Source organism: Podarcis filfolensis (genome assembly GCF_964270895.1).
Source record: "Podarcis filfolensis genome assembly, chromosome: 12".
NCBI classification, from domain to species: Eukaryota; Metazoa; Chordata; class Lepidosauria; order Squamata; family Lacertidae; genus Podarcis; species Podarcis filfolensis.
The window spans coordinates 30,476,544-30,502,495 of record NC_139614.1 but is presented as its reverse complement, the minus strand read 5'-3'; the positions used below and the strand labels follow the sequence as shown (position 1 = coordinate 30,502,495).

At 42.6% G+C, this 25,952-nt stretch overlaps 1 protein-coding gene across 1 annotated transcript; it reads right to left on the bottom strand.

Moving 5' to 3' along the window:
- Positions 1-18,740: 18,740 nt before the first annotated feature.
- On the bottom strand, positions 18,741-25,715 carry SEM1 (SEM1 26S proteasome subunit). Its single transcript, XM_083577515.1, has 3 exons — positions 25,479-25,715; positions 20,863-20,956; positions 18,741-18,934 (listed from the first exon to the last, which is right to left on the bottom strand). The coding sequence occupies exons 1-3, from the start codon at positions 25,555-25,557 to the stop codon at positions 18,892-18,894; spliced, it is 216 nt and encodes a 71-aa protein (XP_083433641.1). The 5' UTR covers positions 25,558-25,715; the 3' UTR covers positions 18,741-18,891.
- Between the last annotated feature and the right edge of the window lie 237 nt (positions 25,716-25,952).

Below are 25,952 nucleotides of genomic sequence, written 5' to 3'. Positions count from 1 at the left end.
GCCTTCAGGGGACTTTGAGGGACCACATACACACACGTTCAGCTCTTTCGTTCCTTGTCACTCACGTGCACGGGAAGAGGAGGGGATACTTGTTTGCTGCCCACTTGCGCCCTAGAAAAGGGCAACAGAAGGCTCAGTGCCACCCATGTGTGATACCTGGGGATCAGGCTGCTGGAATGGCAGGCAGTGTGGTGTAGAGTGGTGGATTGGGACCTGGGAAAGCAAGGTTCAAATCCTCACCATAAAGCTCACCTGGTGACCTTGGGCCAACCACTATTTTTCAGCCTACCCTACCTCATAGGGTTGTTGGGAGGTTAAGACAAGAGATGTCGAGAACCATGTGCAGTGCCTTGAGTTCCTTGGAGGAAAGGTAGGGTAAAAATGTCATCATCATCATCATCATCAAATACAAACTTGAGATGCAGGTTTCACAGCCCAGGATCCCTGATGTCTCTTTCTGGGTAAGATAATTTAGAACAAAACATAAGATAGTAAAGGCTTCTTGGGTTGCATTTCTGATTACAAGAAATGTCTGCTTGGTGGAGATTTCTAGAGCACATTTATTACGGCATTTCGTGGGTAAGAGTCCCCTTTCTCAGATACACGATGAAGTGCTATCCTCACTTGTCAGGCAGACACACACAAAGACACGGATGTAGAAGGGAGGAAGTTAACAGGGGAGTCAAATGTAGTGAAATTCAAAAAGTAGAGACTGCAACAATTAAATTGTATAGATGGTATTGAACGTTAGTCGTAGAGTAGACCTCTATGAGTTCACTGGCTCTATTATGACTAAGGTTGGAAGATAAAAAGAAGAAGAAGAAAAGTACAATGACCATTCACAACATCAGTAATTGATGACAACACATCTATCTTAGGACTGCTAAACTAATTAGCACCTGTAAATGGACAGGGAACCATCTGTCTCATCCACCCTGAAAGGTATAGAATGAAACATCTTGATAAGTTCTAATTCACTAGTTTCAGGCTGGAGTCTCCCTTTAAAACTCCTTTGTGGGAGACTCAACTTTTACATAAAAAGTGGAATGTCCCGGGAGTCTGAAGTGTTCCTCACTGGTTCCATAGTTTGGTGGAGGAGTCAGAACCCTGAGCCTGGTTGTCACCAGTTAAAAGTTAAAAAGCAAAGGGGGTGGGAATGACATTTATGTTGTGCCAAAATGATATGTGAATTTTCTGGAGAGAGCATCACAAAGTTGGGGCACCACCACTGAGAAGGCCCTCCTTTCTCAGACACATGGCATAGCCAGGATTTAGGGAGGGGTCAGGCTTTATGTTGGGGGGGGGGAGAACTTCAGTTAACTATTTTTAGTGATTTACTTGATGGGGGGGGCAGCTGCCCCCTGCCTCTCCCCCTGGCTATGCCCATGTTCAGACAGTAAAGAACTGAACATCTATGCAGACATAGGGCTCTTAGCTTAGTATACTCATGCATGACATTACAGTTTGCATATGATAAACTCAGTTGGGAGGATGGAGTTTATCGGGACAGAATTCAGTTAATTACTATATATTTAACATCTTGTTTATTATGTAGAATCGGTGATCCACAGTCTCCTCAAGTCCATTCTTGAAATAATCATTGCATATGGACTCCAGTACTGGAATAAAACCAAAATAATCTCACTGGGGACTTCTGAAAGGGAGGGAAAAAATACAAATGACTTTTCTAATCATTGAGCTTTCCGTCCCTTCTCGTATGTTTTTTAAAACTTAAATCCTTTCCTCTACAGAGGAAAATATAAAGCGAAGCACTGGGGCCTGCTTATTTAATGAGGATTTGTGTCATATCAAGGGTAAGTGACATTTCCTACATTTCAGGGAAGCACCTGTATTAATTGTATTTCCTGCTTTTGTATTGCTTTGTGGGGAAGAAAAGAAATTCATCTCAGGTGAGTTAACCTTGCTTTTAGAGGGCACCTGCAGTTATCTTAGTGCTTATTGTAAATCAAAACATGTTGAGCCTTTAAAGCAGTTAAATAAAGAGGTGCTGACAAGGGGGGATGCCGATAGGATTAGGAGCTATTCTCAACCACTTGTATTATCAGGATGGGGGGACTGAGACATGCTAAATTACAGGGGGAAGAGATATTCCCAGAAATTCCACAGATGGGAGATTGATTTGCTTCTTCAGTAAGCTTAGGAATAGGAGGAGCATTCAATGTTTTGTGAGGTTTAAGAAAGAAGGAAAGAAAGACGGAAAAGAAGAAAGACACCTTCCTTTTAGCCTAAGGGTTCTGTAATTGACCGAGATTTTTCTCCTTGCGATTTGATCCATCCAAACCCTGCTAGAGCAGGAGCCCCCTGACTGAGATCACAGCTGAGGTGAATAAGAATTAGGCAACTCACTCAGACAGGCCGTACATGCATTCCCATCTATTAGGGTAAATGACATGTCGTTCAATTTAAGCACAGGCAACCGGAGACTGTCATATTTGGGAAATGACAACTGTTATTTATTTATTGAGAATATTTATACAGGTTTTTCCTAGGCATAAAGAATGCATTTTTCAAGCCGCCGTCACCATGTCACCAATGTATCCATCTGATTGCAGCAAGGCCCAGGCAAGGCATTGCCACCAGGAGAAAATTAAGGCAGGCAAGCAATAGTAGAAGCCGATTCAGTCTAACACAGGAGCAAAAGGCATAAAGAAACACACCCAAAAGAAAGCAAAGTTGTTCACGTTATAGGGACCTGCCTCCTTTCGAAACACACCTTGGTCTCAGTCCTCCTTCAAATGATGTTAATAACGTTCTGTGCAAAGGGTCCCTTTTCCAATATTGGAAGGTTCTGGCAGTTCCACAAGATATATATATATATACACCTTATGTGGAAGTGACAGTATCAAATGTATGAATTAGATGGCGTAAGATAGATATGAACGTTGTCATAGATAGTAGAATAAGAACCAAAAAGGCCTCTGTCAATACATCAAAGGTTTAATTCCCTCCGTGTGAGACTAGATTGAAGGATATAGGAACACAGAAATCTGCCACACAGACTATTTGCACTAGCGGACGGCCTGGTGAGGTGGCAGCAGTCGCCTGACCCTCCAAACGTTGAGTCAGTGCTGCTTACTGGGAAGATGAGCGGGAGTTGACAGGCAACAGGCATGTCAGCATGGTGCAAATGCAGCCAGTAGTTCTGCCACTCTGTTTGCACCATGCTGATCTCCCCAGGACTGCCCCTCTCCTTGTTGGTAGGCAGCAGTGACTCCACTGACTGGGGAGTGTGTGTTATGTTGAGGGCCACCACAACACAACACTCTCCCGTCTGCAGAGGACTGTTTGTCCATCTAGCCTAGAATGTTCCAGGGATGAGGAACCTGTAGCTCTCCAGCTGGCTGCAACTCGCATCCTCTCTGACTGCGTTGGCCATGCTGGCTGGGGCAGATGGGAGCTGGAGGGCCTTGGGTTCAGGCATGCCCTGCAACCTGATACATCTAACTGGGAATGCAAGAGACTTGCAAACGTTTGGCCTGGGACAAATACCCTGTATTTCATTTACTATTTATAATAGTGCTGGAGATACTTAACCAAGACATAAGAATGGATCGAAATATAAAAGGAATCTTCTTAGGTAGTAAATCATATAAACTTCAAGCCATTGCAGACAATCTCGTTTTAATGGTTGAGAACCCAGTAGAAAGTATTGAGATTATATTGGAAAAAATGTTCAATTTTGGTGAAGTATCTGGATTTAAGCTTAATAAAGAGAAAACAAAGATAATGGGCAAGAATATGGGAAAACAGGAGAAAACAGAAATAGTAAGAAAATTTGGCTTAGAAATAGTAAAAAAAGTTAAATATTTGGGAATAGAGATCACAATGAAAAATAGAAACCTATTTGAGGACAATTATAAAAATAATCTGGACTGAAGTGAAAAGAGATCTGGAAATTTGGACAAAATTGAAATTAACATTATGGGGCAGAATATCAGTAATAAAAATGAATATCCTACCAAAGCTACTATTTCTGTTTCAAATGATTCCCATAATAGGCAAACTAGAATGTTTCAACAAATGGAAATCAGACTTGATGAAATTTATATGGCAAGGCAAACAGCCATGTATCAAATACAAATTGTTAACAGATAAGAAAGAAAGAGGTGGGTTTGGGCTCCCTGATTTGAGAACTTATTATGAAGCTGCATGTTTGTGTTGGATCACAGAATGGATCATGCTAGAAAACACCAATGTTCTGGATCTGGAGGGATGGAATAATAGATTCGGCTGGCCTGCCTATTTAGCATACCACAAAGTAGCTGTACACAAAGAATTTTTAAACCACGTATTGTAATTAGAAGGTCGTTATATAAAGTCTGGGAAAGACATCGAAGACTGTTAGAGCCCAAAGCACCATGGTGGATATCATAATTTAATTAATTTAATTTAATTTATATTCTGCCTTTCTTCCATGGAGCTCAAGGTGGCGTACATAGTTCTGCCCATCTCCAGTTTATCTTCACAACCACCCTGTAAGGTAGGATAAGCTGAGAGTGAGTAATTGGCCTAAGGTCTCCCAGGGAGCTTTGTGGCTCTGTAGGGATTTGAACCATAGTCTCCCGGGCCTTAGTCCAACACTCTAACCACTACACCACCCTGGCTTAATCCCAATAAAGTTAGTACATAGGATGGAAGCCCAAGATTCCCTGAGCAAATCTGAACTCTGTACATTTTCTCTTTTTTGTCTCTTACTCTTGCTTCCTCCCCATTAGTTAGTTCATTTATATCTGATCCTTCTTCCATCATGGAACTCATGGGGCTACATATGCAGCCATGAAGAGGTAATGCATTTTCACTGCACATTCTGCAGACATGCCAGTGATCTGAAGCCTCTCTACAGCATCTAGTGAAATATAAGGACTGCAAATCCTTACAAATCACAAACCGTGGAACCATTTGCAAATAATTTTGCCATGTCCTCACTCTGCTGATCTTCAGAGTCTAAGGATTGTTTCCCAATCATCATGTAAACGATCCATTATTTGTTCATTCTACTAAGAGTCTGCATTTGGACTTTGGAGAGGTGCAGCGAGAAATTAAACTATTGAGGCATTATACATGTTTCCTCTGGGCAGTTACTTATTTGAACAGCTGCTAGAGAGGTACAAATCAACTTCAGAGCAGAGCCAGGTCTGGGGAATATGTACTTTGGGTTCTATTTTCTTTCTTTCTTTTCCCTCTCTTTAGTTTGAGGCGTGCACATGACCAACCTGCTTTCTCTTACTGGTAATAATTTCTCTAAATTAAAGGTCGCTGCAGTTTTTCAAACCTGCCAAGGGTCTGTTGTTGTACAGACCAACTACTGCAAGGAATCCAGGTTTTCAAATGTTAGTACTTAGTGCCAAATTATACTTGATGTAGGGATCTGAAAGTCATTTGTCAATCTGCAGGCTTTCTTTTGTTGGAGTTACTCATGAGGAGCACAGGTTTCCCCCACTCCCCCAGGTCTTTTGTTTAGACATGGGGAAGAAAATGGTCATTTATTTTCGTTCTGATGAAAGCTGACAAAGATGGTTTTTCAGTGGAGCAGCCGACATGCAATGGAATAACATTTTGCTCCAGGGTTTTTCATTTAGCACACTTCTGCTGTTTGCTCCCTTCTTTTAAAGCATAGGCTTCTCAGAAAGTTTGTTATAGTTGTTAGGGCTTCTTCTTCTTCTTTTTTCCCCATTGATTAATCAGATGAACTGCAGTTGAGCAATCTATTTGTTCAATTTGCATATGGCTTAAAAAAGGAGAATAAATTAAATTCAGTTCACATTTAAAGGAGAACCCACCTAATTTGCACTTTCTGAAACAACACATGATCCAAAACATAGCCATCCTTCAACAGGCATCCTTCTCTGAATTTTGCAATGCTGTTCTCTAGCCATGTAATGTGTGTGGGAAATGCGTATACTAGGGTAAAGGGTGCGTAAAAATGCATGCATTAATGAAAGTAGCATACAAAAATACATTATGTTAGGGGGGAAATGCTTTGCAGAAATGTGTATATTAAGTAAAACTGCGTACAAACCTGTGCAAATGAGGATAAATTTGCATTTCAATGCTGGCAAATTTTCACAAGGACTTTAAAAAATAAAATAAATACAGGCTGATTTGGAAATGTGGAGAACTGAATTTAAGACTGGGAAAATGAGAAATGAGAGGAACAAAAATGGATACATTCAGTCATCCCTAAGTGGAAAACAATATTTCCAGAACAAGAGTAACAAAACTGTAAGAGGAACCATGAAAAAGCAACTGCTTCCATACCAATTTGTCTGTATGGCATGCTCAGGTCATTGGCTGATGCCCTTCTCTGGATAATACCTGCTCCATCTGAGGTGAGGATTACATCAACAAGGGGAAATGTTTTCCCTCAGTAGTTTCTTCAGCATATGACATCAATTCCTAGGATCTGTGAGTTTATGAAAAACTTACAAGAGTTTCAGCAGAACTGATCAAATAGTTTGCTTTTTTATATATAAAAACACCCAACAAATGTTATGTACTATTTGCTCCTTTGGTGACTTTAATCTTCTGTTTCTTAAATGGGTATCTTCTTCCAAAATGCAATTATTTCTGTCACTTGACACAAAGTTCATGTTTTCACCATAAACTGGTGTAATTTTTTTCCAAGTGGCTTATTTAAAGAAGGTTGTTTAAGGTAATACCATTAATTTGGGGTACTCTGGCATATTGTGCTATCAATATGTTACCATACTTAAATGTACTTGCTAGGTACAAATAGGCCAAATGTAATTGTAGCATAGAGAATTGATCATAATCAGGATGTAATTTATTGTAAACGGTTTGTAATTTGCCTCACCATTTCCCTCTTCAGTTGCCATTTTACAGCCCCCTTGCTTTCTCAAGTAGTTTCAAAGTTTTTATTTCTCATTTTCTCGCTCTAGTTTAACCTGTTAGGTCCCACCTGCTCTATACATTTAAAATACATACATTTAAAATAGTATCGTATCACTTCCAACAGTCATGGCTTCCCTCAAAGAATAATGGGAGCTGAATAATGGGACTTGTTAGGACACCCCTTTTGCCCTCACAGAATGACAATTCCCAGAGTTCCCAAGAAGAAAAATTGAGTGCCAAACCGCTCTGGGAATTTCTCACAGGAATATTTTCCTTTTTTAAAAGAAATTACTCATATCTGTACAGGTTAAAGCAGGAATGAGGAATCTGTGGCCCTCTAAGTGTTGCTAGACTACAGGTCCCATCATCCCTGACCATTGGCCATGCTGACAGAAGCTGAGGGTAGTTCAAGTCCAACAGCATCTAGTGGGTCATAGGTTTCCCCTGAGTTAGAGCATAAAAACAACCCAAACCTGACTTGGGGGACAAACATGCAAGTCCTGAATACATATATATATATATATATATATATATATATATATATATATATATATATATTCACTGATTGGTTGCTTGATAGGTTAACTGAATTACATTAAAAAACAACATTTTAAAATATTGAATTTGAATCCAGGTATGTTGATACAACTTTTGCTTCCTATATATTCTGGAAGGTATTGAGGCTTATCTATCTGACCAGCTCGCACCTATCAGGCTGTCTGACTCTCTGGTCCTGCTTGGCACCTCCCCTCTGTGTCCTTGAACTGTGACAATACATCTTGCTTTCCTGAATGGAGTATGGAGACTACTGTGTGCTTGGCCAGCCCCACTCTTCTGTGCCCATTTGTGTGGCTCCACAGAGAACTAAACTAGGGAGAGTGGCATAAAGGAAGAGATGGAGGTCATCTTGTCACAATATCAAGCTTCTGTTTTCAGCCGTGGTAGGGGGAGGACTGGGTTGAAGGAGGAAGAAGAAAGGAAGGGAATATCTTGCGTCAAATGTTGAGTCCAAGCAAAGTCAAAGGACAAAGCTGCCTCAGAGCTCCAGAGGGCAAGGCCTAGCTGTTGCCTCCTCAGGGACTCGCAGTACCGGATCACAAAATGGTGGTCGTTACTCTCTGACCTCTTCTAGGAAAATGTGACAATGTCCTAAATTGGCAGACGCCACACAGCAGATGCCATGTATGAAGCAGTCATCACTAGGTGGCAAATGCAAGAGGTACCATGGGAACAGGACACTCACTTTTGCCTACCACTGGTATGTGGCACCCGCAAGGCTACCCAAGAGGAAATGAGGCAGCCCTGAGGCTGAAAAAGGTTTCCGGCCCTGATCTAAAGAGTCTCTCCCTTGTAAGATCCAGAATCTAAAATGACCTGGTGACATTGCTGAATTCAGGTGCTAGTTTTGGGGTTTCAAAGGGTTATAGTCCAATTGGGTAGGGTAGACAGCTAGATAGCTAGATAGCTAGCATCTGAGGTAAATGCCAAATAAATGTTTGGGTGTTTGTCTGTCTACAGTTGCATCTGAAGCTATTTCCAAGGCTACTGTCGCTTCCCTCCCACAGTCACAAATAAGAAAATTGCCTGGTACACAGGCAGGACAAGGAACAGATAAGCTTAATCGTGACTCCAAGGGAAGTGATTCCTAGAGGAACAGTGTCCAAGTGAACAGCTCTCCACCCACCTCTTTGTGCCTTCCCCACCCCCACCCCCGCTCCTGCTCACAGTGTTTTACAAGGCAGGGGGCAACCCAAGGGGATGCTTACTGGACAATTCTCTAACCTTAGGTTATCCACACAAAATACATATTGGGTGCTTTCCCTGCTAAAGAGACAGGCAGACTGGAGAGTTTCAAGAGTGCTTTGGGTACCCAAAGGGTGTGTGTGTGTGTGTGTGTGTGTGTGTACGTGCTCTCAATGCGGTAGTGAGCAAATGTGGACTGTGCCCACAGGACTGGTAAGAAAGCACGGAAGTGGGGAAAGAAAACTCACATTGATATGCTTTCTTTTTGAAAACAAAACATATGTGCTTGCTGTTTCTAATGGATTGAAAGGCTTATTAAGCCAGGTTATGAGTGCAGCTCAGTAGTTATGCAATATTGTAATTTGTTAAAAACACACACACACACACACACCAGGTCCTTAGTCCAGAAGTCAGAGCTGGGTATATTCATTTTTTCCCCAGCATTTCTCAGCATGGCTTAGTTTGCTTGGACCTCTGGACTGTCACTCCTTTCTGTACAACCTTTCTCCCAGGCCCTCTACCAAAATTTATTTTCCCAGTTCCTCCAGCCAGAAACCAATTGAAGTTGTTAGCCATTCTTTGCGTGTCTCAGAAGACTATTCACAGGGATGCACATCTGTGAGACTGATATTATCGTTGACATTGGTCTCTGTTTTTATTTAATTAACAAAAGTTATATACCAGTTGCAATAACAAGTGGTTTGCAATACCATCTATTCGGTTAACTATCGGACTATCGGGAAGAACCCTTTAAAATCAAGATCCAAGATGATTCGGAGTTTGCACACAATTCACCAATTGTACAATGCAGCTGTTCCCACAAATACCCTTGAATGTCATCCATAAGACTTTTCCGTGGCAACAGTGGCCAATACCAGGAAGTCCTAATATCAGTTTCAGGGACATATTGCAGAGAGAGAGAGAGAGAGAGAGAGAGAGAGAGAGAGAGAGAGAGAGAGAGAGAGAGCGCTAGGGGACACCTATCACTCCCTAAAGAATGATGGCATGATAAGGGAGGTGGAATTGGAGCAGAATGGCTCCGTTATAAACACTGTATAAAGCAAGAGACTGATGGCTTTCGTGTCACCTAAATGTGCTGCTGCCACTCTGCTTCCAGGAGCCATCCAGACAATTTCTCTTCCTTCTGGAGGCTGCGAATGGTGGGAGGTTTAATGTGCAATAAAAACAGGAAGCTAGCCAGCTTCTGTTGCCAGAGCAAATGCCTTGAGAGAACGCAGAGCTATACGGACACCATTGTCCTCAGGGGATTTTCCAAGACTATTAACGGCACTGCAGTCATGGCAAGCACAGGATATATACAATAATTAATTTGGTAAATGGTCCCCAGGCTTAGGCCCAAATCTATTCAAGTGTTGGAATGAGGGAGAAAGATGTTTGCATTTTAACAAGAAACTGCAATTCTCCTAACTTTATGATGCAGTCCTCCAACCAATACAATGTGTACAAATATATATATATCATATATTAGGAGGAAATGTGAATATGAGTGACTATGAGTGAATAATGTAGAAAAGTGCATTATATTTTGGAAAAGGTGTTTGCAAAATTCCATATACATATATTCCGTATATTAGTCAAAACTACATAAGAAATGTGTTTATCAGGAGATATCACTAAGATTAAGAATTTTTGTGGGGGGTTTTATAATAAAAATAACTGCAAACTGCTATAGAAATGAGGCAAAGAATGGAAAAAATGAGTAACAGAGAGAAACCATTATCTGTCTGAATGCCAGGCTGAGCCCTGCAACATAAGAAGCAATTGTGGGGAGGGGAGACTATCTGGATCTCTACAGTGCCTTTTCTTCAACTGAGCATAAGCAATACAACCAACCTTCACATCTGAATTAGGATGTGGATTTATACCCCAGTAAGATGTATGAGGTATAAATAGTAAAATTACCCTTATGAAGTGGGGGTTGGATAACTCAATACCCTCCAACATTTCTCCAATGCAAATAGGGATGTCCTAAGGAAAAGTGGGACATTCCAGGATCAAATCAGAAACTGAGACAGCTTCTCTAAATACGGGACATCCCTGGAAAATAGGGGCACTTGGAGGTTTTGTAAGTTCCAACCCTTTCAAATAAAATGGCACACTGATTAGAACATTAGGAACTGCACAGAATTTGTGCAATTAAACAACATGTGTTTGGCAGGGAGTGCCAGTGTGGTGTACTCCAGATGATGTTATTTGCATCAGCCTCAGTCAACATGGCCAATTGTCAGGGATGATGGGAGTTGACCTGGAGCGGACCATGTTGACTATCCCTACCTATGGCATAATTTGTATTGCTTCAAATATTTCCGAAGTTGTGTAGCGAACCCCTTTTTCTGTATGTAACCACACTTTATTTTTTAAAGTGTTCAACCATGCGCAAAAAGAAACAATAAAAACACATTTTTTTATTGGAAACTTACTCTGAATAGTAAATATGAATATTTCAATAAAAGGTTAATACCCAGAAGTTCTCCCAAAATATACAACAGTTTAAAAGGAATAGTTGGAACAGCTACAACCAATTAATGTGCTATCATGTCAATGCTATAATGGAATTGGGAGAGATGCTAACATGCAGTGGGGTAGCATGGAACATGCTCTTCCTTCTCCAAAATAGCTGTGGGGAAGCCTCCCTTTTACTTCTTAAAGCAGCCTAAATGACTGTCCCATTGGCAGACCTTTTTATTTCTTGCTCAGGTGAAATGTTTGAAAAATTGCATGAACAGAGCAATTTTGGCACTTTGGGTAGGAGCACAAAGTGTTAGCAAATTGTTCTGAAAGGCTCTGAAGTGTAACACTGGAATAATATTCTCTATGATAGTGGATGCATCCGCTTTTTAACCTATTTACATATTCACATAAAAAGCCATTGTGGTTATTGTCTAAAGGGGCCTATTTGGAGGGGGGGGGAAACGACATGCACAGTTTGTGAAATCATTTGTCAGGGAGCATACTTTAGCCACAGTAGTCAGAAAGAGCATATCGCCACCCGGAGAAGGGTTTGATGGGAAGCTAGGCAAATGCAGTGGGTGGAGGTGGGGGCAAATTGAGAAAGTACAGTAATATATTTAGACATTTTGGGTGGTTGAACTTTTCCAGTCATAGAGAAAAGGCATTTGCTCGAAGCCTGTGGTGTATCTCTGAATGGTCTCGCCATTCAGGGCACATTTGCTTGAAAATAGGCCCTTTTGATTTCAGCAGAATGTATTTCCAAGTGATTGTGTCACGAATTGATGAAAAGAGGTTTGTGACCCCACCCCCAAGATTAATATGTACGAGGATTTCCTGGTTCTCTGTAAAAGGAATGGCTCCCCATACATTAGAATTATCCACTGTGCCTAAGAAAATGTTCCCCTGCTTATAGGAAGCAATTAGGGTGACCACTTAGACATCGCAGACACATGCACACAGGAAATGCATCACAAAAAAGTGGGTACCTGTTTGCACAAAATTTGCATGGGCTAACATGTATAGATGTTTAGAAATAAAGAAAAGTACAGTACGGGTGGCGCTGTGGTCTAAACCACAGAGCCTAGGGCTTGCCTATCGGAAGGTTGCAGTTCGAATCCCCACGACGGGGTGAGCTCCTGTTGCTCGGTCCCTGCTCCTGCCAACCTAGCAGTTCGAAAGCACGTCAAAGTGCAAGTAGATAAATAGGCACCGCTCTGGCGGGAAGGTAAACTGCATTTCCGTGTGCTGCTCTGGTTCGCCAGAAGCGGCTTAGTCATGCTGGCCACATGACTGGAAGCTGTACGCCAGCTCCCTCGGCCAATAAAGTGAGATGAGCGCTGCAACCCCAGAGTCGTCCACGACTTGACCCAACGTTCAGGGGTCCCTTTACAGTACAGTGGTACCTCGGGTTACATACGCTTCAGGTTACATATGTTTCAGGTTACAGACTCCACTAACCCAGAAATATTACCTCAGGTTAAGAACTTTGCTTCAGGATGAGAACAGAAATCGTGCAGCAGCGGCACGGCGGCAGCAGGAGGCACCATTAGCTAAAATGGTGCTTCAGGTTAAGAACAATTTCAGGTTAAGAACAGACCTCAGGAACGAATTAAGTTCTTAACCTGATGTACCACTGTACATCTCATTGAAGTGGGGGAGATCAGGTGACCGAGGTTCTAACTGTGAATGGGAAACTTCAAGGCCCCTCTTATTCTCCCTTCTTAAGGTTCCTAACAGTTGCTACTAGCCATGAGGACTACGCTCTGCCTCCACAATTGGAGGCAGCAATGCTTCTGAAAATCAGTTGCTGGAAACAAAACCACAGGAGGGGAGAATGCTCTTGTGCTCGAATCCCACTTGCGGGTGTCCCACAAGCCAGAATTGTCTGCACTGACTGGCAGGGGCAATCCAGGACTTCAGGCAGGAATTCCTCCCGGCTCTACCTAGAGATGCCGGGGGACGGATCCTGGTGTCTTCTGCATGCATAGCAGATGCTCTGCGGTTACTACTGAGCTATGGTCCTCCCACAATGAACATGCAATCAGTTATGATACTTGATTAGGGTCTATTCAAATTGCTGCACCTCCAACCAAATCAGCAGTGTCAGCTCCTCCATTATGTGTATGATTCAATGGCCCTTGCTGTAATAGAGAACTACACACCTCTGGAGTGTATGAGCGATTCCCTTCAATGTCCAGCTCATTATTTAAAGCTTTGCTAGTTTGTAACGGCAGGGTGGAAATTAGATAGAGAAGCAGGTCTTCTAGCCGCTCTGGCTTATTTTCACCACTTAGGCTTTTTATCACTTTGGACAAATTGAAAAGCTGCTCACCATTTGCATTGTACTAAAATAGTTATTCCCCGGGCAACAGATATGTCACGGTTTCCATGAAATCATGCAGATGCCAGGTAGTATTGTGGAAACTCTCTTGTTTTAGAGGACAGGTCTACTGTTATTTGCTGCTGCTTTCAGTGGGGTGGGACCTGTTAGAGCTGCCTTTTTCATAACTAAACTAGCTCTCTCTCAGAACTCTCATGACAGGCAGGAAAAGGGGGGGTGGGTGGGATGACCCAAAAAACCCCAAACCCACAGAAGAGTAAGGCAGGAGGTAGGGGGACAGGGGTCTGGGCAGGTGCCAGGAGAGGTGTTGGTGGGTGTCACGGCAGCCACAGGCACCATGTTGGAGACCCCAAATTTAAAGCCTTTGGCTCCCCCCAAGTTACAGCACTGCCTGTCAGTGGCGTAGCGTGGGTTGTCAGAACCCGGGGCAAGGCAAGTAATTTGCACCCCTAACCCATGGATTTGCACCCCTAACCCTAACCCCCAGATGTTGCACCCGGTGCGGCCGGCCCCCCCTGCACCCCCCACGCTACGCCACTGCTGCCTGTGAAGGAATGAGTACAAATCTTGCCTTCCAAACCCCAGCCTCTTTTTAGAATAACTCTAAAGCTCATTTTTAAACATCAGGATTAAAACAGGGAAACCTTAAACACTGTTGAAACTCACAAGCTGGTCACTAGCCAGCCATTCTGGGAAAAGCCAGGCAGCTGCTGTAGGACTAATGCTCAGGTGTCAACTTACTTAACCTCATTACTTTCCACATAGTTCAAATGAGTTCTGTCTTCATTTGGGGGCCTATCTAGAAAAGCACGCTTTTTGGAAAGCACCCTGAGAGAGAGAGATTGAGAAAGCATGGGGAAGGGTTGCCACTCAGTGCCAGGGCATCTGTTTTGAATGCAGAAAGTCCCAGGTTCAATGCCTGGCATCTCCAGACAGGGCTGGGTATGTCCCCAGTTTGAAACCCCGAAGAGCTGCTGGATAAGGCTGGTCCCTGTGTTCCTTGACTGGTCCCCAGATTATAAACCACTACAAAACTGGCCAATTCTCCAAGAGACTGATTGGGGGGGGGGAGGAAGAAACCTACTACCTCTACCCCTTCTATCAACTGCCAGAGCAGCCTTCCTCAACCTGGTGCCCTCCAGATATTGTTGGACTCCAACTCCCAGCAGCCCCGGCTAGCATGACCAACAGTCTGGGATGATGGGAATGTAGTCCAAATTTGGAGGTCACCTGCTTGGAGGACGTATAATGATGACCCCATGTTTCTATTCCTCTGTGCTCCTTGAAGCAAGAGGACGAGGTTGTTTTGACGATGTGCGGGAGATGTAAATATTGGCAATGCTATCAAGCACAGAGCCAGGCACCCCACCCTTAATTGCCCACTTCCCTGTGGCCCAGTTGATTTTAGTCAGATGATACAGGTGTGACTGAAGGCATAGGTTGTTTTACAGTCTTTAAATTGTCAGAACCTTCAGGAAACACAGAGTGGTAATTCTAGAATCAATACTAAGAGACAGGTATTTTACACCTGCTGTGTGTATGTGTAGAGGGGGGTGTGTGTGTGTGTGTGTGTGTGTGTGTGTGTGTGTGTGTTTAAAGAAAAGCAACAGACACTAAAAAGGTTGTGCAGGGGTGGGGGTGGAAATACCACAACAATTGACAATCATACTTACTCAATCCCTTTTGCTGAGTATATTGACAGATAGCAGGGAATTGCAGTTCAGAGAGTCAGGTAAACCAAGGGAGGTGTAATAAAACCCAAAAAACATCTGGGTCTAAGTCCAGTGAGAGATGGTGTTTGCGCTGAGATTGAAGCTTCTGTACAGCTTATATGACAGATAACAGACAGCGTTGCCAATCTCAAGCCAATTCATCTTCCATGACAGTGTGTGTAAGAAAGGGGTGGGGGAGTATCTTTGGTGAAAACTACAAGACATCTGCTAAACTAGCATCAGGCAAAATGATAAGCTTATGACCCAGGGCTCTTATCTGGCGCACCAGTGATCAGTATTTTAAGATTCGGCCCCAAGGAATCAATACATCAGCACAACCAGTGACACTTCACAACTGAGATTCAGGACAGGCAAAAGGGGGGAAATGGTAAAATGCATTCACACAGCATGTAGTTAAGCTATGGAAGAGGTAGTGATGGCCAATAACTTGGAGGGCTTTAAAGACAAATGCAAGGCAAGTAAGACTAGCAATCGGGGCAGACCTACATTTTGGGGGCCGTGAAGCTAGAACTGTTATGGGGGGTCCCTTCGTGATCAGCAATGAGGTCTGGGTAACCACTGTTACCTTCTTCAATGGGTTTGTTTACAACAACCTTTACAACATCTGTGCTACTGACTCTCAAAACTTCAGGATTGTTGAAATATATGCAAGAAAAAAATTGATCTATTTTGAGTTGAGCGCCTCAAATTGAGTCTACTAGACCCACTTTTTAAAAAGCATTTTGGACTAAAGTTGCTTCCGGGGCCCCTCCGGGATTAGAGGCCCTGAAGCTTTAAGCTTTGTTAGTTTCATAGTAGACCCACCCCTGCCAGCAATGACTACTAGACATGATGATATCTGTTCTCTGCATCCATTGTATGTCTGAATGGCCACTGCTGGGAATCCCAGGTGAGAAGGGAGCTGCGATGCACAGGTCCTGCTGGGCATCCATAGGGCATCTGGTTGGCCAGTGTAAGAAGATGATGCTGGATTAGATGGGCCTTTATCCTGAGCCAGCAGGGCTCTTCTCGTGTTCTCTTATGCACATCCAGGTTTTTTCTTTCAGGTTGCAAGGAATCCTCACAGCTTTCTTCACCAATGACACTATGACTCAATGCTTAAAATAAAAAGCAGGCTCTATTATCTTGCCCCCAGTTTAGCACCCTTGAAAAACAACTAAAAACATTATGTACCCCATAGGTGTTCCAGCCCTCGGATCACTTAGGTTCCCCTTTCTCCAGCTAACAACTTCCTCTCCAGCTCTGTAATATCTTTCTGTGATCACCTAACCATAATCACACAGTATTTGAAGTACAGTAGTACCTCGGGTTACAAATGCTTCGGGTCACAAACGTTTCAGGTTACAGACTCCGCTAACCTGGAAGTAGTACCTCGGGTTAAGAACTTTACTTCAAGATGAGAACAGAAATTGTGCGGTGGCAGCAGGAGGCCCCATTAGCTAATGTGGTACCTCAGGCTAAGAACAGTTTCAGGTTAAGTACGGACCTCCGGAACGAATTAAGTTCTTAACCAGAGGTACCACTGTATGGCTGCATCATCGATGTATCTAAGAGCACTGCAAATGCGGGCAATTGGAGTTATACAGTCCATTGAAATGTATTCACATTTTCTTTCCCTCACACCCCCAAAACCTCTACATTTGGTTCTGGGGCTCTTTGCACCACTCCCCAGCCGCACCTCTGCTCCCCAGGGCATGCAATTCAATGGCACTACTTTCTATCCTCCTTAAGAGTTTTTGCCTGTCTGGTACGTACTGTAGTATCCTTGATGGAGCCGGGAATATAGAGAAGTCATAAATTGTTCATTCTTCATTCCACATACAGTATTATTTTAATCTCCACCTCTTCCTTTCATCACTATTGCTGCACACTGATATATTTTGAGCCAGCAAACTTGGAATGTTTTGTTGCAGGGGAAGCAATCAGATGTCAATGACACGTGTGTGCACTACAAATACAGCTTGCTTACCTGGAAACCAATTCTACTGAAATCCATGGAATTTCATTCAGAGCAAACATATTTAGGATTAAGGTGACTTTTAGAGGAGTTGAAGGCAGTCAGAAGAAGGGAGCGTTCCAGCATTTAGTCATATATGTTGCTACAGTTCTTACTGTCAGAAAGTTCTTCCTGATGTTTAGTCAGAATCTCTTTTCTTTTAACTTGAAGCCGTTAGTTTGGGTCCTACCCTCTGGAGCAGGAGAAAGCAAGCTTGTGCTAACTTCTATGTGACTTCCACACATTCATTTGAGATGACTAAGAGGTGCTTTAGTCAGTCAAAGTTCTATATCTTCTAGTTGACTTTACTTTATGTAATGAAACCGAAAAGGGTCAGCTCAGATTTTCATTCCAACTTTTACTTTCTGTTATTTATAGCCAACATTTTTCTTTCTTCGCAATTCCCAGTACAATGCCAAAATACTGTGAGGAAGAGAACGAAAAAAGCTTAAAGCATTTATATGTTCTTGAGTCAGTTTGTGCGATAGTGAATTTTGCTCTATACTTATTAAATGACTCATGTAGCTTGAGTAATAAATGACTAAGCTATTCAAGTAGTCATTTGCTTTCTTTCTCCAAACCATGCAAAATTGGATAAAGGCATAGCGCTGCTTAAAGGTGAACTATCTAGTTTTGCAAAACAACCAATGTGGCCTATGGGCATTTTTTCCCCCAGAACAACTGGCTTAGGGCAGAAGTCATGGTGTCCTGCAAATAACCCTAGCCAGAGCTCACCATGAGTTGGCTGACTCAACAAACCCGCCCAAGTGTTTCCCCAGAAGCTGGCAATGTACCATTATCATATTTACCCAATTGCATCACGATATACTCAAGGTTATTTAGCTAAACAAGGTTAAAGAAAGTGTTTCTAGTACTAATATTAGGTTACTCCCACCACTTTCCATGCTCTACTCTTAAACTGAGCTGGCCCTGTAAGACAAGATAGAATAAATGTTTGTCCCTCTTTGTACTCATAAAAAAATAGCATTGGATGGTATGTTCATTCAACATCAGCTGTGTGTTTTATTGCACTTCACTTCAAGGTTAACTAAGGAATACTTTTGTTTCATTGCTGTAAAGTTTGGACAATGTGGCTTCAACTGTCATTAAGCTGACAATTCTAGAACTGGCAAACCACTAAGCAGGGAAGGTAAGCTTTCCATCAGGAGCACATCTACGGCTATGACTAAGCATGCAGATTGGACTAAGAAGCTTCCACTTACAACCACCCAGGTTGTCTCTCACATGCAACTTCCTTCTTCAGAGGCATTTAACTTGTATGTTTCACTTGTTTAAGCAAAGAAAAGTAGATGAAGTATTTCAGTATAAGACTTATTAAACTTCTGTCCTGCTCTTCCTCCCAAAGTGGTAAACAATAACCACAGCAGTTTTTCCTCTAGTTCTGATATAAAGTGATAAAATGTCGTAAACCTTCAATTCACTTTGCTTCAGTGGACTTCAAGTATCATGTAAAGGAAGTCAACATTATAATGAACCCAGACTTAGTATAGCTGACAATATTATTTTTGTATATACTAGTAATTCAGAAATAAAGTTGAACAATACTGACAATACAAAACCCTTTAAGATTCAATTTTTTATTCATACAAAACAAAAACAAATTTGGGGGGTAATAAAGGACATTCTAGTATTTCTGCTTCCAGCTAGCATTCTGTAACATTTCTCTGTTCAATATACAGCAGTCCCATCCCAGACCGCAGCATCACTGAAAGCTATGAGGTTTCCATCTTGTAGCCGTGTTTTTCTAATTCAGCTCTGTAAAGTAAAAACAAAGCACACAAATTATTTAAATCCTACAAAATGTTAGACACTCAATTCTTGCTTACATTAAAAAAAAATACTTGATTGGAAGCAGACTAAGTTTCTATTGAGTATCAATGAGACCCAAGTGCCAGGAAGTGTCTGGGCTCAACCCAACATGTATAAAATCTCTCAAAACATATTCTAATTACTCCTCCTTTTGCTTCCAAAACAATTAGTATTCTGATGAAAAGTCTGATTACATAATATAAAATCCTTTTTAAATTGGGCTGGATCCAGATTACAGTAAGCTGCACTATGTTCCCACTGAAATGACTTCATTCAAGCTACAATCCTATACCCACTTACCTAGAAGGAAGCTTCATGACTGCACTGTCAGTTATAACTAACTTTTCACACTCATTTAAGTAGGAACAATGTGCAACTAACTTAGTCTGGATCCAGCTGTTTATCATATATCCACCTGCACCAATCAATAGTAAAAGGTTGTTGTAAACAGTTCAATGAAATATGTATCTTGCTTCAGCTCTCCTACGCTACTTCCTCCAAAACTTTCCTCTCCCCTCTACCTGTGGTTGCATCCATTCGCCACCCACCCCTATTCCCTACTGAGTTGCTAAAGCAGACACAAGAAGCACAAGCCTTTGAATTACCGTATTTTTCACCCTATAGGATGCACCAGCCCATAGGACGCACCTAATTTGGGGGGGGGGGGAGTAAAGGGGGAAAAAATTATTTCCCCCCCCAGGCACGGGGCTGGGGCGGGGGAAGCCCGAGCTTCCCCCGACCCCAGCCCCCAGAACATGCAGCTCTCCGCAAGCTGTGGGAGCCCAGGCCGGGCTCCCACGGCTTGCGGAGAGCTGCGCGAAGCTAAGCCTGGGCGCGCTGCGCCTCCCCGCTGTCCCCGCCGTCAACCTCCAAACCAGGTCAGGAGACAGCAGGATGGCGCACTGCGCCTCCCCGCTGTCCCCCGAGCTTGTGGGGCTGGCAGTGGGGAGAAGCACGCTTCTCCCCGCCACCAGCCTTCAAACCAGGTCGGGAGACAGCGGGCTGGCGGCGTTCCGGGGGACAGCGGGCTAGCAGTGGGGCTCTCCTGAAGCCTGGAGAGCGAGAGGGGTCGGTGCGCACTGACCCCTCTCGCTTTCCAGGCTTCGGTGAAAGCCTGCATTCACCCCATAGGATGCACACACATTTCCCCTTCATTTTTGGAGGGGGAAAAGTGCGTCCTATAGGGCAAAAAATACGGTATGTTGTTTCAGTGTGCATGTATCTCCATCTTCTTTGCCTGAGGAAGCCACAAACCCCTCAAGGCCAAAGGGAGGCAAGGCATTGCTAAGCATGCAGCCAAGGTAACAAAAATAAGCTATGTGCAGAGAAAAAATAATCTCAGAACAGGAAGCGTTATTTTGCAGATACAGTAGATAAAGGAAAACAGATGAAGCAACTGAAATATGATCCAATCATTAAATGCTTTCTCCTCCTCTTCTTTCTGATGTATCTGGCATGGTTCTTCAGTTTTGGCTATTTTATCAATATCTGCTGTATAAGAAATAATAGTCAGTCCTGCAATTAACTTAAAACTGCTTTTTCAGACTGACAATAAGTGACAGCAACACAATTTTCATCTCAAAATTCAGCTGGAGATATTGAGCTTAACCCATTTAGAGCTGCTAGTACCTCAATAGTGATTAATACTAGTTGACACTGCAGCTATTTTATTATGTGCACAATATGGCTAAATATCAGTAAAGTGGTGCAGCTTGAAACTTAAAGCAACTGCTGATGTGTACAAAGTTCCATGTTACGTATGGGAGCCACTACAAAATGTGATTTTGTCTAGCATGTCAGATCTGATTCTTGTTTGAGGGATTCTAGCCTGCAATTTTTTCACTATTTGTATATACTGAAAACTTTTAGATGACCTTAGCTGATTGGAGAAATCATCTTCCACATTGTCATCATCCCAATTGTCTTCCCACACATGTGCATCTTCATCTTCATCTAAACCAGCCCAGTCTGAAAAAAAGGACACAGGACAAGTTTAGTTTATATATAGTTAAACTGTGAGCAAAACATTTCAGCAACTTGAATATCAGAAAGCTTCATTCCCTTTAATTGTGTTATAAATAGTTGTTTTTAACTGTTTTAACAATAATCTTACTGCATTATTGTTTGGGAGACTGCTTTGAGGGTTTTTTTTACAATTAAAGTGTATCAATTTTATGAAATGAAATAAATAAATGCAACTTTAACGATACAATTCAGAGCACAATGTAATTTCATGCCGCTCTTCTGTAAGTACAGTGGTACCTCGGGTTAAGTATTTAATTCGTTCCGGAGGTCCGTACTTAACCTGAAACTGTTCTTAACCTGAAGCACCACTTTAGCTAATGGGGCCTCCTGCTGTTGCTGCGCCGCTGGAGCACAAGTTCTGTTCTCATCCTGAAGCAAAGTTCTTAACCTGAAGCACTATTTCTGGGTTAGCGGAGTCTGTAACCTGAAGCGTATGTAACCCGAGGTACCACTGTATGCAATATTTACTGCAGTTCATGCAGCAATATTAATGACAAAGGTAAAAACTGAAAGTGAACAGTGGCTAAAACATGTATCTTGTATCTACCACTTTTACAGTATCTTATACACACTTTATAAGATGACAGAGCTCCATTGGTATGAACTGAGATTATTTTAACGGTTAGATCTGGACCAAAGCCAAGACTCGTGGTTTGTAAATGCATGATTGGAGTCAAATGATAGAAGCACTTCACAGACTGATCCCCTTAAAAGGTCTGGCTGGTAATTTCTAGTCACAGATATTCCAAATTTGTAAGGCTGAACAGCTCTGTTCAAGGTGGTGGAAGCGAGTAAGGTGAGTCAGTATCAGGCAACCTAGACAACACGCTAGGGTGAGGAAATGAGGCAAAGAGATTAGAGAGCAGCAAACTAGATGCTGTCTGACCAAAGATCAGGTACTGGCCCAGGAAGCTTTTTAAAAAAGAGAGAGGTTGAACCCAATTAGGGAAAGGGCCCAGAGTTCCGTCCTCCTAGTCAGGAGTATTGAGAGGTCAGTCCCTATTCATATATTTAAACTCCATGGATACTACTTCAATACCAGTTGGGACCCTAATACCAGGGAATTTGAAAAATGACATGTGAATAAGTTGCACATCAGATTTCATCACTGCAAAACAAGTGGGAGCTCAGGCTATTAAACCATGTGCTTTTCTCCTGACAGGCTTTCAAACCATTGGCACAAATGTGTAAGATTTGAGACACACAATGATAGAGGCAGCGATCAAAGACCATGTATTGCCATACATTTCTAATGCCATCCTTCAGGACATAAAAACGACCCGTTCCAGCAATGCCTTTCTACTGTTTTCCAAAGTAAAAACTGGCTTTTCAAATACATTTCTGATCTCTAGAACTCTAACCCACGAGAGTAAGTAAACCAGTCCTGTGCTTAAACAATACTGTGGCAAACTGATGCAAAAACACAGTAACTATGCTATAACAGTTCACTGGCTTTGTAACCAAAATTCTACTGTATAAGTTTCACATTTAGGTGGTGTTTTTCAAAAGACACAAGATACGAGCATTTCAGGGCTTTGGCATTCTCGTTTACTATATAGCACATTGAGCTTTCATGCATTAAAAATATGAATCAAGTTAATCTTTTGATGATTCTGAAACAAATAAGTAATGCTCCCTGCTAACCAGCCTTGAGATGAGCAGACTCTCATCTTACAGTCTTTCCTCTCTCTGGAGTAAATACCACTCACTCCACTTAATCATGGCTGAGGGGTTTGTTGGCACTTATGTTAACCACTGTCAAATTCTAAACATACATACTACGATTTAGGAATGGGAAAATCCAGGATACTTAGATATATCTCTGATGTTTTATTCTATGTTTTAAATTTTGCACATTGCAAGTTTTTGTTTTGTGTAAGTTGCTTATTTATTTTTCATAAATAAATGAAACTTACTGCCTAGCATGTTTTTAACCAAGGAGTAGACCTGCCATGTTTTAACTGGGCTTTTGAGAAAAAGTTTCTTGCAACTGACATTGCTATAATATTAATGAACACAATAATGTCAGCAGAGTGCATTAATTCATTTTAGATCACAACAGCCTCTGTTCTAACAGATCAATCTCTGTTGAAATACTAAACAGAGCAACGCAAAACATAACTTGCAACACATTCTTATTTCAGTAACTGAAATTATATGGATCACTGGTATCTTTGTAGCTACCATAATTTCTTGAAAGCAAATGGGTTGGGCTGAAAGACATGCTCACTAAAATTAATACGGTGTAAAATGCAAAACCCCAAGTGCATCCAGCTGTACAGCAGCTCCGGTTAACACAATAGGTACTGATGGGGGTGGTGGGTAGGAGGCTTCTCCCCACCCTCAAACATTCCAAATAGACAACTAGTTTCCACATCAAAGTTCTGTGCAACTTGCAGCATTTGGAACGTTAGCTGATAAAATGATCACCTTGCTTTGTGTTCCCTACTGATTAAACTTGCTGCACTATAAGCAGCAGTCATCTTCACAAAAACTGGGACAGAAAGCCTGTAACTATACATTATTCATGCAGCTAAAGGATGTTATTTGCACACTTGCAAATGTAAAATTATCATACAGTGGTATTATTTTTCTTTCACCAGATAAAATGAAAAAAATATAAAGCACTATGGGGATTTGAATGTACTGTATCATTAATTAACTACAACATGCCCACGTTTCAAAGATCTTAAAACTACTTGTATAACACAGTTGTTAAATTCTTCTACACTTAAAAGCCAACATATAATTTGTTTATTGCTCTAACATACCTAAGTAACTTATTTTTCACACTTCTGTACAATTTCCAAAAAATATTTAGCATGTGATGAATTCTTATAAGGAATACTGTACCACAATGGAATGCTTAACAAAAATAGAACAAATCGATTTCAGATGGTTGAATTTGAAAGGTAAGAATAAAATCACCCTTGAAATGTAGGGTGCTTTAATAAAAACATTCTTTGTGGAATGTTTCTTTCTCATATGTCAATATAACTTTGCATTGTGAAACTCTGTAACTGGAAGGTGCACTTCTGAAATTTAACACAGAAGTTTACTGATACCCATGCTATTATTATTCATACCTATACTACTAAAATTCTAAAAGCTCTTTCAGTTAGACTGCTGAAATAATATGACGAATCAGCAGCTCAAGATTTTTATACAAAAAAACTTTGCACTTCTCAGTGCTGAGCAACTGCAGCACAGCAAACACAATTAAAGCAAAATGATAGCGGCACTGCTTTTGGCACAATGTGCATAGCATCAAGCTTTAAAATATATAACAAAGTTCAGCTACAAAGCAGAGATGTTTAAAAACATGATACTGCTAATAAATTGTATGAAACAGACTTTTTAAAAATCCGCTACATAGTTTTGCTGAGCTATACAATAATACAGAAGCCTTATTTAAGGTCAGCAGTATCCACTGTTTGTGCAATCCTGTTTTACTGTTGAAAAAGCAGCACCACCACCATAGCAGATCAGCAACAGCAACGAATCAACCAATCATATTCAAATGTAATAGAAACATAATAAAGTTGAGCAAGTACTGTCTGAAACCAGAATCTGCATTTCTGGTCATTCAGCAAAGACTGAGGCCCTTGGTTCCTGAGTCTGCCACAATTTACTGGAAGCAAGTTCTATAAATGAACAGAGCTTTCTTCTTGGCTATTAAAGGGGATAGTAAACATGGTGTTCTGAATATGCAAGAGTGACAATTATTAAACAGCTGCTGCTAAATGTTTAAAACACATTGACTGGCTTTCTGTACATGCCATCACGTCTATTGATCAAGGATAGCATCTTTGTTCACCTGGTGTGAGAACTTGGTCCTACCAACTGTACCCAGGAAAACAGTCGGATCACATCCCTGTTTAGCCCAAAGTGCACAAGCGGAGAGAAATCCTCCGAAAGGTACACGCGTTTTAAAGCGGTCCAAAACCTGGCCAGCCACCTGTCACGCCTCAACCCTACACCTGATGTTTCTTCCACACGAGACGATTCTCACTTCGGAATGCGGGGACGATGCGGGTGAGACAGCCAGCGAGGAACTCGCGCTGCGTCAACACACCGCACATCTAAAGCACATGGCATTCTTACACTCCCACCCCGCGGGGCAAAGCATCCTGGGAACTATAGTTCGATGCTGGGAACTGCAGGTCTGAGGAGTCACGTACTTTAAATGTGTGGCGCGTGGGCAGCCTCAGGCGCGAAAGGGATGCTGGGAGATAAGGCCCCGAGGCCGCAGAGGCTCCTACTCGGGAGCAACCAAGCCCCAACTGTGAAGAGGGGGGCCCCTCGCGCGGGAACAGCGCGCGCGCACACAGAGGCGTGTTTGAGGCCTAGTGTTCAGCCTCTCCTAAAGCCTCCCCGCCCCCCACCAGGCAACAGAGCACAGTCACCGTCCTCGTCCCTCAGCCCCCCCTCCCACGAGCCGCTCCCCTCCTGGGTTCAAGGCTACCTTCGGCCGGGAACTCCTCGAACTCGTCGTCCTCCTCCAAGAGCCCCAAGTCGACGGGCTGTTTCTTCTCCGACATCATCGGCCTTGCGCCGCTCTAGAGCCCGCCAGCGACTCCCACTCTATTGCTCCCCGCTGGGAATGACGGGACGGCGACGGAACCGGGAGGCCGGCCGGCAAGCGAGCGGGCGGGTGGAAGGCGCATGCGCCCTCTCCCGCGCGGCCTGGCCGCTCTAGCCGCCGACATCGCTCGCGAGAGCGTATTGGCGTCATCCCCACCCCCACGACCACGCGCTGCACGCTCTTGGTCCCGCGTCACGGCGGTTTATTTCGCGTCCAGCTCGTTCTTTGTGTTTAGTTACCTCGGCGGGGATGTGCAGGGAGGGAGTTTCGGCGCTTTTCTTTTCGGAGGGAGGGGGGCAGAGGCAATGGGGCGTAAGCAACAAAAGCACGCAATACAATAAACTACATCCTACA